At 32.7% G+C, this 12,724-nt stretch overlaps 1 protein-coding gene across 2 annotated transcripts in view; it reads right to left on the bottom strand.

Moving 5' to 3' along the window:
* Positions 1-3,069: 3,069 nt before the first annotated feature.
* The window catches only part of LOC110033803 (cytochrome c biogenesis protein CCS1, chloroplastic-like), a 21,348-nt gene continuing 11,693 nt past the window's right edge, over positions 3,070-12,724 (bottom strand). The window contains exons 2-8 of one of the 2 annotated variants that reach the window (XM_020737906.1): positions 7,655-7,874; positions 7,458-7,569; positions 4,755-5,027; positions 4,115-4,380; positions 3,855-4,011; positions 3,702-3,785; positions 3,070-3,615 (exon numbers count right to left, since the gene is read on the bottom strand). In XM_020737906.1, the coding sequence (XP_020593565.1) occupies positions 3,475-3,615; positions 3,702-3,785; positions 3,855-4,011; positions 4,115-4,380; positions 4,755-5,027; positions 7,458-7,569; positions 7,655-7,874 (1,253 nt within the window). In that variant the 3' untranslated portion in view covers positions 3,070-3,474. The remainder of the gene's footprint in view (positions 3,616-3,701; positions 3,786-3,854; positions 4,012-4,114; positions 4,381-4,754; positions 5,028-7,457; positions 7,570-7,654; positions 7,875-12,724) is intronic. The other variant, XM_020737907.1, reaches the window with a different exon arrangement.

Genomic DNA, 12,724 nt, shown 5'->3' with positions numbered 1-12,724 from the left:
TATATATATATCATTTATCCTCCTATACTAACTTAGTCTGCCCAATTTATTTTAGAATAAAACCGGAGATTAAAACTTCCTCCTGTATGGTTGACAAATCAACCTGAAGCGATGTTAGCTGGTCTTAAATAATAACTTCCCTAGTCCAAACTGCCACTAATTCTTCCTCCAACATCTTCAGCCGTACATCCCAAAACTGAGGGAGATCAGTCTCTAAGGTCAGTAGATCTTCAGCCTCGTAAAGCTGAAGCTCAGTTGACTCAGACTCCTCTGAAACGCCAATCACTCCTGGAGGGTCAACCACTGGACATGTTGAGTTATCCCTCACTAGCCCCTTAGAATGTCTAGAAACTTTCAGTTGATGCCTCATTCACTGCAACACTGGCCCGAACAACATCATAGTATGAAGGTGGCGTAGCATTCATCCCTAGCTCAAGGAAGGTCCCATCAATCTGTTTAGATCATACGTGGTAAATGAGCAAGCTCATTCCTAGTCTTTGGTTCCACCAGCGGAAGCTGCACAAAAGATCTAGAAACAACTATTTAGAAATTGTCAGTGACGACCCCTTGAGTGATTGCATCCGACGCAAAAGTAGGTTACTGACCTTGTCCCTATGTTACCATAGGAAGAATCAGAGGGGAGCTATTCCACATGCTTATTGTCCGGGAGGATCGCTCCCACCATGAGACATTTCTTTATAGGGAAACCACCCTCTCTCATTATGGATTTTTTCACAGGATGACCATTAAGCATGTCTGATGACCTCACCTCGTTCGTGGGCTCACAACTTTTCTCAAACGCTACAAGCTTATTGAATCGCTTCCAGCGAACTTGGCCATCTGCTTCATCACATGAAACACTATCGCTCAAGCGTCGTCATTAAACTTGACCAATTTTGGAGGGAACCCACTCTCCATGATCGCAAACAACAAAGGAAGTCGGAGGAGGATTAGGGAAACATGCGAAAGACAAGTCTTTCCTCACAAATTTCCTTATTTATAAAGATCCTGGTGTGGAATCGAGGAAAGGTCAATTATTGCATATTTAACGAGAAAAAAATGCTTCAGGACTCTTAGGATCCGCACGTAGAGTTAGGTGCGGAGTCCAATGAAATCACGCCACGTGGCGATGACAGAAAAAGAAAATTTGTCTGATAATATAAGGGAATATTCCTCCCGTGTTATTCAGGTGTTATTGTGTGTTATTCATATGTTATTATGTGTTATTCAAGTGTTATTGATGTGTTATTGTGTTATTATAACACCAGGAGTATTCCCAGAACAGAATAATACGCGAATAATATACAATAACACATGAATAACACAAAATAAAACGGGGGGGGGGGATATTCCCCTATGTTACCGGGTCGATTTTTTTTTCTGTCACATTCACGTAGCGTGATTTCATTAGACTTCGCACGTAACTCTACTTGAGGAGTTCTTATGCAATATTTTTTCTTATTTAACAGTCATAAATAAGGTTAACATTTTTAAGAATCAGATTCCTTTGTCGCTATTACCATGAACTAGTAAAAGAATTGGGGAATTCAATATGTACCCCAAAAATGTGCCAACATGAATCTTGAAGACAACTAAAGGTTAACAAAGAGTTTGATGTGGCAAGATAGGACCCACATAAAACCGTTCGGAAATCCATCCTCACCAACCCGGTATAATTCAACCGGTAAAGTTTGACTTAATACCTGATTAGAGCGAAACAATCATCACAAGGTTAGCCGGCCCATTTTTCAGCCAACAAGCTTCTGGCCCAACGCCACTCGAACCGACTCTCAACCGAAAAACCCTCCCCTCCCAAGGCCGCCCGGAGTCTCTAAGTTGGACAACCCTCCTGCCCAAGACCGCCCAGTGTACTAGCAAGATGGGAGCCTATTATAAGGACCCTATCCCTATGTGATGTAAAATGTTCAGAATACCCCTCTACTGTGATTACTTTATAGAGGTACAAATGTAAACCACTAGTGTTCATTCATATAAATAGGGGACTAATTTCATGAATAAGGTTATGCATTTTTCCTGTGCCAAGGCTATATTCTTGCCCACTCTTTCTCTTCTTTCTGTGCTCTATACATTAGGCGTCTCCTAGACAATTTTGGTTTCAACAGTACTTGTATTATCCTGAGAGACATTGGTCATGTCCTTTAGAACCTAAACATATTTGTCAAGCATAGGATTATATAATTTGAACAAACAAAAGTAAGAGCAAATGTTTAAACCGAAGCTCTTGGCTTATAAATCATTATTCCCAAGAAATACATGAAAAACCAAATTAAGAACAACATAAGCTCACGGGTTATATTGGCCCACATTAAAACTTCACCAAATCAACACAAATTAAAGTTCTTTTACTCACAATGCAGATAACTTCATCCTATCAAGTGCAAACAGCTGCCCAACTCCGCTAATCTTCATACGAAGTATTCGTCAATTCAACATCTTGTCAACTAGATCTTCATCAAGCTATACTTCTCAATTTGAAAGACAACTTCCTCAATCAAACCCCCTAACAAGCTACAAATCATGCTACACAATTTATAGATTATCTTCTTTTATGGGCATTTACATGCATGCCACGTAATTTTTATGCATTTACACATCTAACACCTAAACATTTATATGTATGAACATGCCACTCAAATCTCTAACATCACATAAAAATAACTTTTAAAAGTAAGATACACCTTTTCTTGAATAAATTTATGACACGAGTGTGTTATAAAAGTAAATATCATATTGCATCACATAAAAATAACTTTTAAAAGTAAGATACACATTTTCTTGAATAAATTTAGTGTTAGATATGGTATGCATGTAAATTTTATTCTTTTTATGTAGCTGCTTATGTAGCTGCTTATGTAGCATATCGAATAGCAATCCAAATCCATATATAAAGATAAAAATTGGAATTCAAGTTACACAACTCGAGGTATGCAATTCTAGTATTTTATTCTCTTCATTCTTTCAATAAATAAAATCTCACAGCTTCCATCTGTAGAATACTCTTATTTCCCTTTTCTCTCCCGATTCCAAAACACATGAAAGTGAGCGGCGTGAGTTCAAGAAAGAAATTGGGTTCCAACAATAAATGCATTCTTTTATCTTGAAAAACTGATGTACAAAGTATACAATTGTAAATTTGATTTAAATAAAAGTCACTTCCACATAACTATAATATGCATGCATGCATAATATCTGATTTTACGGCGGAACCAATTCAACTGTACAGAAGTATCTTCATTCTTCATGTACGCAATAAGCTCCAGGATTATTCCGAAAATCACTGAAGAAAACATGGATCAGTCATCTCAAAAAATTTATATCCATCCAAAAGTTGATTGAAGCCGCATTAAAAGGAATGCTCATCTGTGGCGGAACTCTTTCACAATAGTTCAAAACATATAATTCATCCGATTATACTGACAAGCAGAGAACAGCAAATTCTCAGTTACCACGTTATCAATTATTCTTCTTCTCAACAGCATCCACCAGCTCTGGTACTTTATCAAGTAAACAATTCATCAGCTCAGAAAATTCAACCTTTGATCGGTTTGTTTTACCTCCAACAACAACCGTAGTTCCATTCTGTATGGCCCATATCTGCAAAGGCAATATAATTTATTTATATGAACAGGGTGCCACAAGTTCATATCATTTAATTCCCAAAACCAGAGTATGTGCGTCACCTGTAAATGAGACAGATAGCTGATGCAAGTTGTAAGCATTAGAGCACCAAATCCAACATAAACAGTCGGCACGCCCGGATCCATCTAAGATAAATCAAATAAAGCATAAATAGTATGTTTTGGATTTAAAATACTTTGTTTTGAACTACTTACCTTCAGATCTAGACCAGTACTACCAATTGCATCTTCGATAACAATTTTCATTCCATCAATATGAATTGGAAGTTTTGAGCCAGGCCGTCGAACTCCCACAAAATTTCCCTCCTGGTCATACAGAGCAATGGACTGTAGGTCCCGAGCAAGCATTGATCTGAGGATTACACAAAATTGTGTTTGATTACAAATACCTGAAGGCATTCCAGAGGTTCTTTATCTAAAATGACACACCATAAAAGGAAAAATAGCACACTCACATTCCCTTAACACTGGGAGAATTAGCATCTCCAACTGGAAGGAAGGTTCCGTAAAGCTTCTTATCTCCATTTCTCTGCAATGGAGCCATAGCCAAATTGAAAGGTCCTTCACCATCCTTCAATACTTGAAGGGCCGAGAAACCCCAATCTGTTTGGTAGATTGTAATCCCTCCATATCTTAGAGGATCATTCACACTTATAGTTTTCCTCATGAGCACCTTTCCATTAACATCCAACAATGAGATATCACTGTGAAACTGAGAAACCTATACCAACAAAGAAAAATCAGGCAATAAAACACATTAGTCAATTCCATTCAGCAATTAAATAAATGGTAAATGTAAGTTCGAAATAGTTTAGGGAAATTTAATAAGTATGTCGGTATCATCAAAAATAGTTCAAAAAAGTTATGCACCACCACTTTCATAATACCCTATACCAATGCTACATTCATGTCTAATAAAAGAAAGGGTAACTGTAGTCTAGTTCCTTCTATTATTTAATTCTCTTGAAAGATAAATAGTCTTTTTGTTCAGTTAATTTTTTAGAGAAAAGGAAAATGGCATTCCCATGGTGGCTGTTTAAGAATAAACTGTAGCTGGAGTGAAGTAACATGAAAATAACATAAAGAATTGCTTACTTCACCGCTCTCATAGTAATCCATAAAAAATTTATTGACATGAACTTCGGTGTTAAAAGTTTGTGTTGGCCTTGAAAGAAAGCCAGCAGGAGACATAACATCTGCAATAACAAAATTCAGCCCTTGAGGAACAGTCACTGAGCCACGAAAGCTTCCAGCAGCACTAAGTGTTGCTCCTGTCATAATCAATAACATAGCCAAATGTACACCGATGGGAGCAAACCGACCAGCCATTCCCTTGAAAGCATACAATGTTGTGCCTTTCAAAAACACCTAAAAAACTAAAAGCAATGATGATGATGGTCTTAATAAAACAATCCAATACCAGAGCTAAACTAGAAGGTTAAATAAATCCAAGTGATCGGGTTGAAATGCAAGGAAATTCTGAAGAAGCTGACATCTTATAGCTTAATCTAGCAAGTAAAAACAGTTCAACAGTTTAGATTTCTCCTCTTGGTACACAAAGTGTCTATAAAAGAATTATAAAGCGATATAGGACAAGCATGGATTGTCTCATAATATAGCATTTTTAGTATCAATAAAATTGTATTGTCTATTTAGCATCATATTTAGCCTTTATCTGCTGTTATGTTAATTCAAAGAATTATAAAGCGATATAGGACAAGCATGGATTTTGTCTCATAATATAGCATTTTTAGTATCAATAAATTGTATTGTCTATTTAGCTTCATATTTAGCCTTTATCTGCTGTTACATTAATTGTTATGTGCGATATTGTATTGTTTCAGTTTCAAAAGCATATAGTTATTCAGTCATATCTTGTAGGTTTTTCCTCTTCCTTCTTATTCCTTATTTGCTCCCCTTCTTCCTCATCTTCATCAAGGCTTCCACATATCTTCACTATTTACTCTATACTAATTGATATCAAAGCCCGACTTCATTCTAAAACAGTAAGATAATGAATTGGATTGTAATGAAAATTAATTTCTATGAATCCATCAGATTCAAAATGATGGTACTTCTATCTCACAATTTTTGAGCCATTGAGCACTCTGATCAATGCATCCTCCTAGCAAGCCCCAGTATCTTGCTTAGCTTCCAATCTCCAGACCTTAAAATGTTGTAAGGGAATAATCAGCCGTCAAGCTCAGGAACACTTTCATAGTCAACAATCTCCCTTTCCATTCCTTCTTTTCACCAACCAGCTCTCTCCCATGTGTTTAGTGTGCATGCATATCTCAAAACGTGTAAAATATATCAAGATAACCAACAGTAAGGATGGAAATGAGTCAAGCTTGAGCAAATTAGACTTGGCTCAAATTCAAAATTTTCTAGTTCAGTCTTGCTCCAAATTGAATCATTCAAAATTTTAGTTATGAGTCGAACTGGGTTTACTCAACATCCCCCAGCTCAACTAGACTAGCTTGAATGAATTGAAATTAGAAAATGCACAACAAACATAATTATATTTGTTTTTCATACTATTTTTAGAAAAAAAAAATGGAAAAGTTAATATCTATATATGCATAAATATTTTATAGAATAGGAGTTTATTCACGATATCTAAAACTATCAAACTTACAAATCACTTTATCGTCAAACAAAGTTGACTGATAACTGCCGATATAACACTACTAATATTACAGAACAAGTCTTTGTTTAGCTAATTCTTAGCCATCTACCTTTTAAACACTTTCTCCATTTCACTAAAGGTTCACTTATTTGTCCAGGTGTGTCAACAGTTAGAAGCATGCTATATGAAAAAATATCATATGAAATTGTTGTTCTTAAATACATTCAAAGAGTTTTCATAAATCATTAAAAATCTGAATTTATTGATTATTTATTTTATCTCTACATAAAATCACCAAATAGTTTTAAATGTGAGTTTACAATGTATGTTTTACCGAACACAAGATAAGAAAACTTCTATATTGTAAGGGAATCTCAATTGGATGCCATATTTTTATTCCTAAGGATGTTATAATTGGGTACCATACTGGTGCAAAGGGGAAGAAATATAACCAGGTAGACTCCATAAAATATCTCACTTGTCAAGAAAAACCAATAAAAAGGTAAATTATCAATCTCAAATATATAGAACATGGTTATATCTATAGAAGAAGATATTTTCCGCATAGATTTATTTGAGACAAACAGAATGGTTAATGAGCAGAAATGATCAACTATAACTGTCAGACAGTCCCAAATGATTAGCACCATCTAATATTAAAAGTTCATGTACGCTCAAATATACACACAATGGCCACATTTGACGTTGTGGCCAATTTACGGACACGTAATAAAATTGAACCGCATATTGGACATGAAAAAATATTTTTTTGAGAAAGTTATGTCACAATTTGCACGGTTTTTGCTGACAATCTCCATGGGCTAGGAATTATTCAGCAAATATGTTTTGTTATGCCAAGACCAAACTAAAGAAAAATATTGAAACCAAAGTTGAATGAACCACGTTCCCGCGTAAGGAAATACAATAGACTACAAACATTCCACAAATAAAGACTCAAGTTTTATATATAAACAGAATATCTTGTGCACCTATATCTAGCGCAAGTCTAAAGTAAACGGTCATACTAAAAAGTATCTACTTTTCTCAATGTAAGACATAAACAGCCTCATAAAAAAAAAGAGACGAGTCGCTTTATCTAAGATAGAAGGGCACATTGCATCAAATGTTTACACTAGGAATTGAAATGATCTTATTGCATATTCATTTACCTCATATCCAGCACCCATCAAAATAACACCCAGATCTTGAATGGATGCATGTGGAAGAGAATCACAAAACTCTTGTTTATTAATAGCCTCAGCAGAGTGGATGAAAGACCATCTGCCAGCATATAAAGTTTAAGTTTAAAAAATAAATAAATAAATTTAATGAATGGAATGTTCAAGCCACTCCAGAGGTAACAAACCTTCTAGCAACTTTAACAATAGGGATCTGAGTAGTGTACGTGCAAGACATGAGTGATGCTGCGAGAAGAGCCAACATGCCTAAGAAAATAGGGGATGTAAACATGTGGTCAAAACCAAGGCTAAGCACCCATCTCCAAGTTACAAACCAAAATAAAGGATTTTCCTCTGGAAACTTGTCGAGATAGAAATCATGTGCCTCCCCTTGATCAATTGCAGTAGCTATGAACATATGAAGGAAAACAAGGTATTAGATTAATAATAAGTAGCGGATAGCACATTCTAAAGTACTATGGTCATTTATAACAACTATGTTTTATCTCTGAGGACTAAATTGTACAACAGTAGCTTGACATAACCCTTGCGAAGCTTATAAATTCAAGAAAAAAAAGTAAGCACTTATAAATATAGAACTACTAGATTATTTTTTATTTTTTTAGCTTACATTTTTAGTCCAGTAACAACTTTACCTAACACCATGCTTATATAAAAGTTGATGAGAAAACCGAAGTAATACGCCTTATGCATCATATGGATGTAGAGAATCCAATAATTCTCTACAGCATATTTGTTCACAATGATATTATTTTAAGTCTGAACTTTAGACAGCTAATAAATCAGGATGATTCACAAATATTTCCACCATGCTTTCAAATTATAGCTTTGAATCTTTTGATTTTCTTTTAATTTTGTCATAGAATAATTGGCTTTGACAACTTAGCTCTTGCATGGCTTTTTTTTCTTTTTTTCCTTTTTTTTTTTTTTGTTACTGTTTCAAGAAATCAAAACATGTTTGTATAGTTAAAATTAGAACCAAAAGGTGGCTGAGGGTGGCATTCATCACACACAAGCTTTTACAAGATTATTTAATATCACATAATGTATTAAAATTTTGCCCATCAAACTTAGATATTTATTAATAATTTAATATTATTTAAAATTTTAATTTAATAGTTATAATTATAACAAGAACACTATCATTGTTGGGTCCCGAATCCTAGATGCGAAAGGTGGATGGTTGTTGTTAGGTAGTCGACAGCCATAGAAAAATTTTTGTATTTAAATCAAGGGTGTCCCTAAAAATGATGCATTGTATGAATTGAATGCAGTAAAAAGTAAGCAGAGGTCCTTGCATCTGTGTGCCGGTGTAGTTTTAAATAAGCAAAAATTTTCACATTATGGACGATGCAGAGAAAAAAGGACGATACAGAGAAAAAAGTTAGTTGAAACTAATATTAAGACGAAAACTAGAAACATGTGTACTCTCAAAGGTAAATTAAAGAAATTAGTAAATATTATGGCTCTTAGAAAAATAAATATCTCATGCATTCAAGAAAATAAATGAGTTGGAAAAAAATGCTAAGGAGATTAATAGCTTAAGGCTTTAAACATTTATAGTGAGGTAAGAGTCATATTTGAAATAGTATCGAATAATTATAGATAAGAGTTAGAAAAAATAATGTCATAAAAATTAATAAAAATAGAGATAGAATTATAGCTTTAAAGATTTTTGTTGGCACTAAGATTCTTAATATTATAAATTTTTGAGTCCCCTGAGTATGCTTGGATGTGTCTAAAAGAAAATTTTTAAAATAAACTAGAATTATTAATATAAATTAGACATTTTGAAGAAAGAATTTTCATTGAAGAAGATTTAAATAGACATGTCGACAGAGTGAGAGAAGCTTTTAAAGAAAATTCATGCTGGTTAAAGTTTTGGACAGACTACTGAATAAGGTAGAACCATAGTGGATTTTTTTTTAGCTTATAATTTTATCATTGCTAATATTTTATTTAATAAAATAGAAGAACATATTATCATTTATAACAATCAAACCAAGAAAACATAAATTAATTATTTTTTTATGAGAGATAGATTGTAGAGATTGTAAAGATTATAAAGCCATTTTAAGTTAAAATTTAAGTACCCAACATCGATTATTAGATTTAAATTTTTTAATAAAAGACTATAAAATAAAAATTTAAAGAAATATTGTCATAAAATTAGATGAGCGCACTCAAAATACAAATAAAATTATTTTTATAAGTAAGCATCAAGATCTTAAGATTTGAGATGTTTATGAAAATATTAATAATATGCGAGATAAAATAATGAGTACTATGAAAAATATTATAAAATATGTGCTTGGAGAATCAAATGGAAAAATTTTTAAAAATAAAAATAGTTAGTAGTGGATTAATAATTTGCCATAAAAGATCAAAAATAAAATATTATTATAAAAATTAGTTTAAATGTGAGAATTGAAACAAAATAGGGCAACCCATAGGATCTGTAAGAGAACAATTTGTGATGTTGGGAATTCTAGTTCTAGTGATATTTATAACATAGTAGATATTAAAGAAGGTGAAATATATATGTGAAAATTAGTTAAACAAGGAAATAAGAAAAGTATAAATTTAGTTCATGAAAAATATATTAAGCATGAAAATCAAAATTTATTTTCTTTTATGAAGATATTCAACATAAATCGTGAGATGAAAATTGAGAAAATAAAATCGACTTTAGTAATTTTAATATCATAAATAATAACATGTTCTTAATTTCTACAGCCATATTAATAAAATAAAAGTTAAAAAGTCTTTAAAGAAAATGAAGTATGGAAAACAGTAGGACCTTATGGTATTCCAATAAAAGTGTGAAAATATTTAAAAGATGTGAAGGTTTTTGCCTTACTAAACTTTTTAATTTTATTTTAAAAACTAAAAAGAAGTATAATGAGTATAAAAAAGAGTATATTTGTTCTTATACTTAAGAACAAAGATGATGCATAAGAGTGCACAAATTATATAAGAATTAAGTTAATGCGTCACATATTAAAGTTACGGGAGAGAGTAATTGAACATAAATTACGACGTAATACAAAAATTTCTCAAAACTAATATGAATTTAGGATAGGCATGTCTACTATGAAAAATATATATTTATTAAGAGGTTTGATAGAAAAGTATAAAGAGAATGAGGAAGATGAACTTATATTTTTGTTGATTTAGACAAAGCTTATTATAAGGTTCCAAGAGAAGTAATTTGAACAGTTCTAGAAAAGAAAGGTGTTGATATTGATTATATTCAAGTCATTAAAGATATGAATAGTAGAGTCATTACTTGTGTTCGAACACAAGAATAATTGATTATGTATTTTCTTATTTCAGTTGGATTGCATCAGGGATCGGCTTTAAACCCACATACTTTTGTTTTAGTTGTGGATGTTCTTACTAGACGTTCTTACTGGACATTTACAGGAGGATGTACCGGTGTATGTTTTTCGTTAATGATATCCTTCTTGTGAATAAGACTAGAGAGTTAAAAACATAAGCTTAAATTATAGAGGCCAACCTTAGAGTCTAAAGGCTTTTGTTTGAGTAGATCTAATAATTGAATAACATGGAATGTAATTTTAGTAGTAATAGATCTAGTGGCGGGGTTATAACTATAAATGATCGCCACTAAAAGGAGTGAACGTTTAGATATCTCGGGATTATTGTTCAAAGTGATGGTGATATAGATGGCGATGCTATTAATTGAATTCAAGTTGGATGGTTGAAGTGGAGAAATGTATCGAGTCTATTGTGTGATAGAAAAATACCGCTCAAACAAAAAGAAAAAAAATTATAAGATGGTGGTGAGACCTATAATATTTTATGACGCAGAATTTCGGCCTGTAAAAGAGAAGTTAAGCATTGTTCAGGTAAGAATGCTCAGATGGATGAGTGGTTTTACAATTAGACAAAATGTGTAATGAATATATTCGTGAAAGGGTTGGAGCAGCTCTAGTGGCAGACAAGATTAGAGAAAAACCTTAGATGATCTGGTCGCATTAAACATCGATCAAATAATGACTCAATTAAGAGAGAAGATGTTTTAGATTTGTCTTATGTTAAGAAAGGTGGTGAAAGACTTGGACATGTTGAATAAAAATGATATTAATTTATTAGAATTAAATAAAAATAAGACACTCAACAAGACATAATAGAGGAAAAGGATTCATGTAGCAGGCCCCACTTAGTGAGATAATGGCTTGTTATTGTTATAAACATTTTTATAGTCATTTTTAAGAAATTAAAAAGATAAAAATTTTAAAATTAAATACCCGCTACCCTTTGATTTTCTATTTCGTCGCCCTTATTAAATTTTGATTTTACCATTCTTATTATTTTTTATTATTTTTTTATTTTTACCAATTAGATAATTAATTTTAGCTTTAGCTTCAATTTTTTTTTTTTTTTAACTTTTTTAAAGGTTAAGAAACTAGACCAGATTCACACTTCAAGTTAGCTAAAGTTGTCAGATATATACAAAATATAGTTTGTTAGTTTCAATAGTAAAAAGATTTATTTAGAATTTAAACATAACATGTCAGGTACATACCAACTCTAAACTTTGTTGCGGTACTTGAATTAGACCGACCAAATCTACTGGGAATTAACAAAATTAATATGCTTCCGATGAAACATAAAACCTTAGTTTTATAATAAAATGCAGTATTAACAAAGATAAAATAAAAGCTGAAACTAATCAATTACTTTGAGTTGTTTCACAACTTCATCGAAAAAAAATTTGTATGTTGATGCAATTTTGAAGATGAGCAACAAACTTGAAATGACAATATTGCTACTTATGATATAACAGTTGACATCAACTTTTTTATGTCTTTTGCGTATGACACATTTTTGGTGTTATGGGACCATATTCTCTAATAAACTTGTTCTTATGACTTAAAACGTCGACGAAAATCACTCTGACGTGTTTGGGCTCAAATTGTCTTGATTGTCAATAAAATTATCTAGGCGACCTCAGATGACAAGAAAGACCGCATGAGTGTGTATGGAACATTGACATTGCTTAGGGAGGACACCCATATTGATATGATTTTGTGCACGAACCAATAACGAGTAAATTGAGACTTTTAAATAATAAAATTAAAAAAATAAAAAAGGCAATATAAAAAAAGAGCATAGGGCATGATGCCCTAAGGGAGGATGAATGCAGTCGCCCCCTTTCTTTTCACACAAAAGGGTCGCAAGCCATAATCCGGCCCCAATCCGCGACGCAG

Source organism: Phalaenopsis equestris, unplaced genomic scaffold (genome assembly GCF_001263595.1).
Source record: "Phalaenopsis equestris unplaced genomic scaffold, ASM126359v1 Scaffold001299, whole genome shotgun sequence".
In the NCBI taxonomy this organism is placed as follows: Eukaryota; Viridiplantae; Streptophyta; class Magnoliopsida; order Asparagales; family Orchidaceae; genus Phalaenopsis; species Phalaenopsis equestris.
Note: the sequence above shows the minus strand (reverse complement) of the source record. Positions and strands in the feature narration are given on the sequence as shown.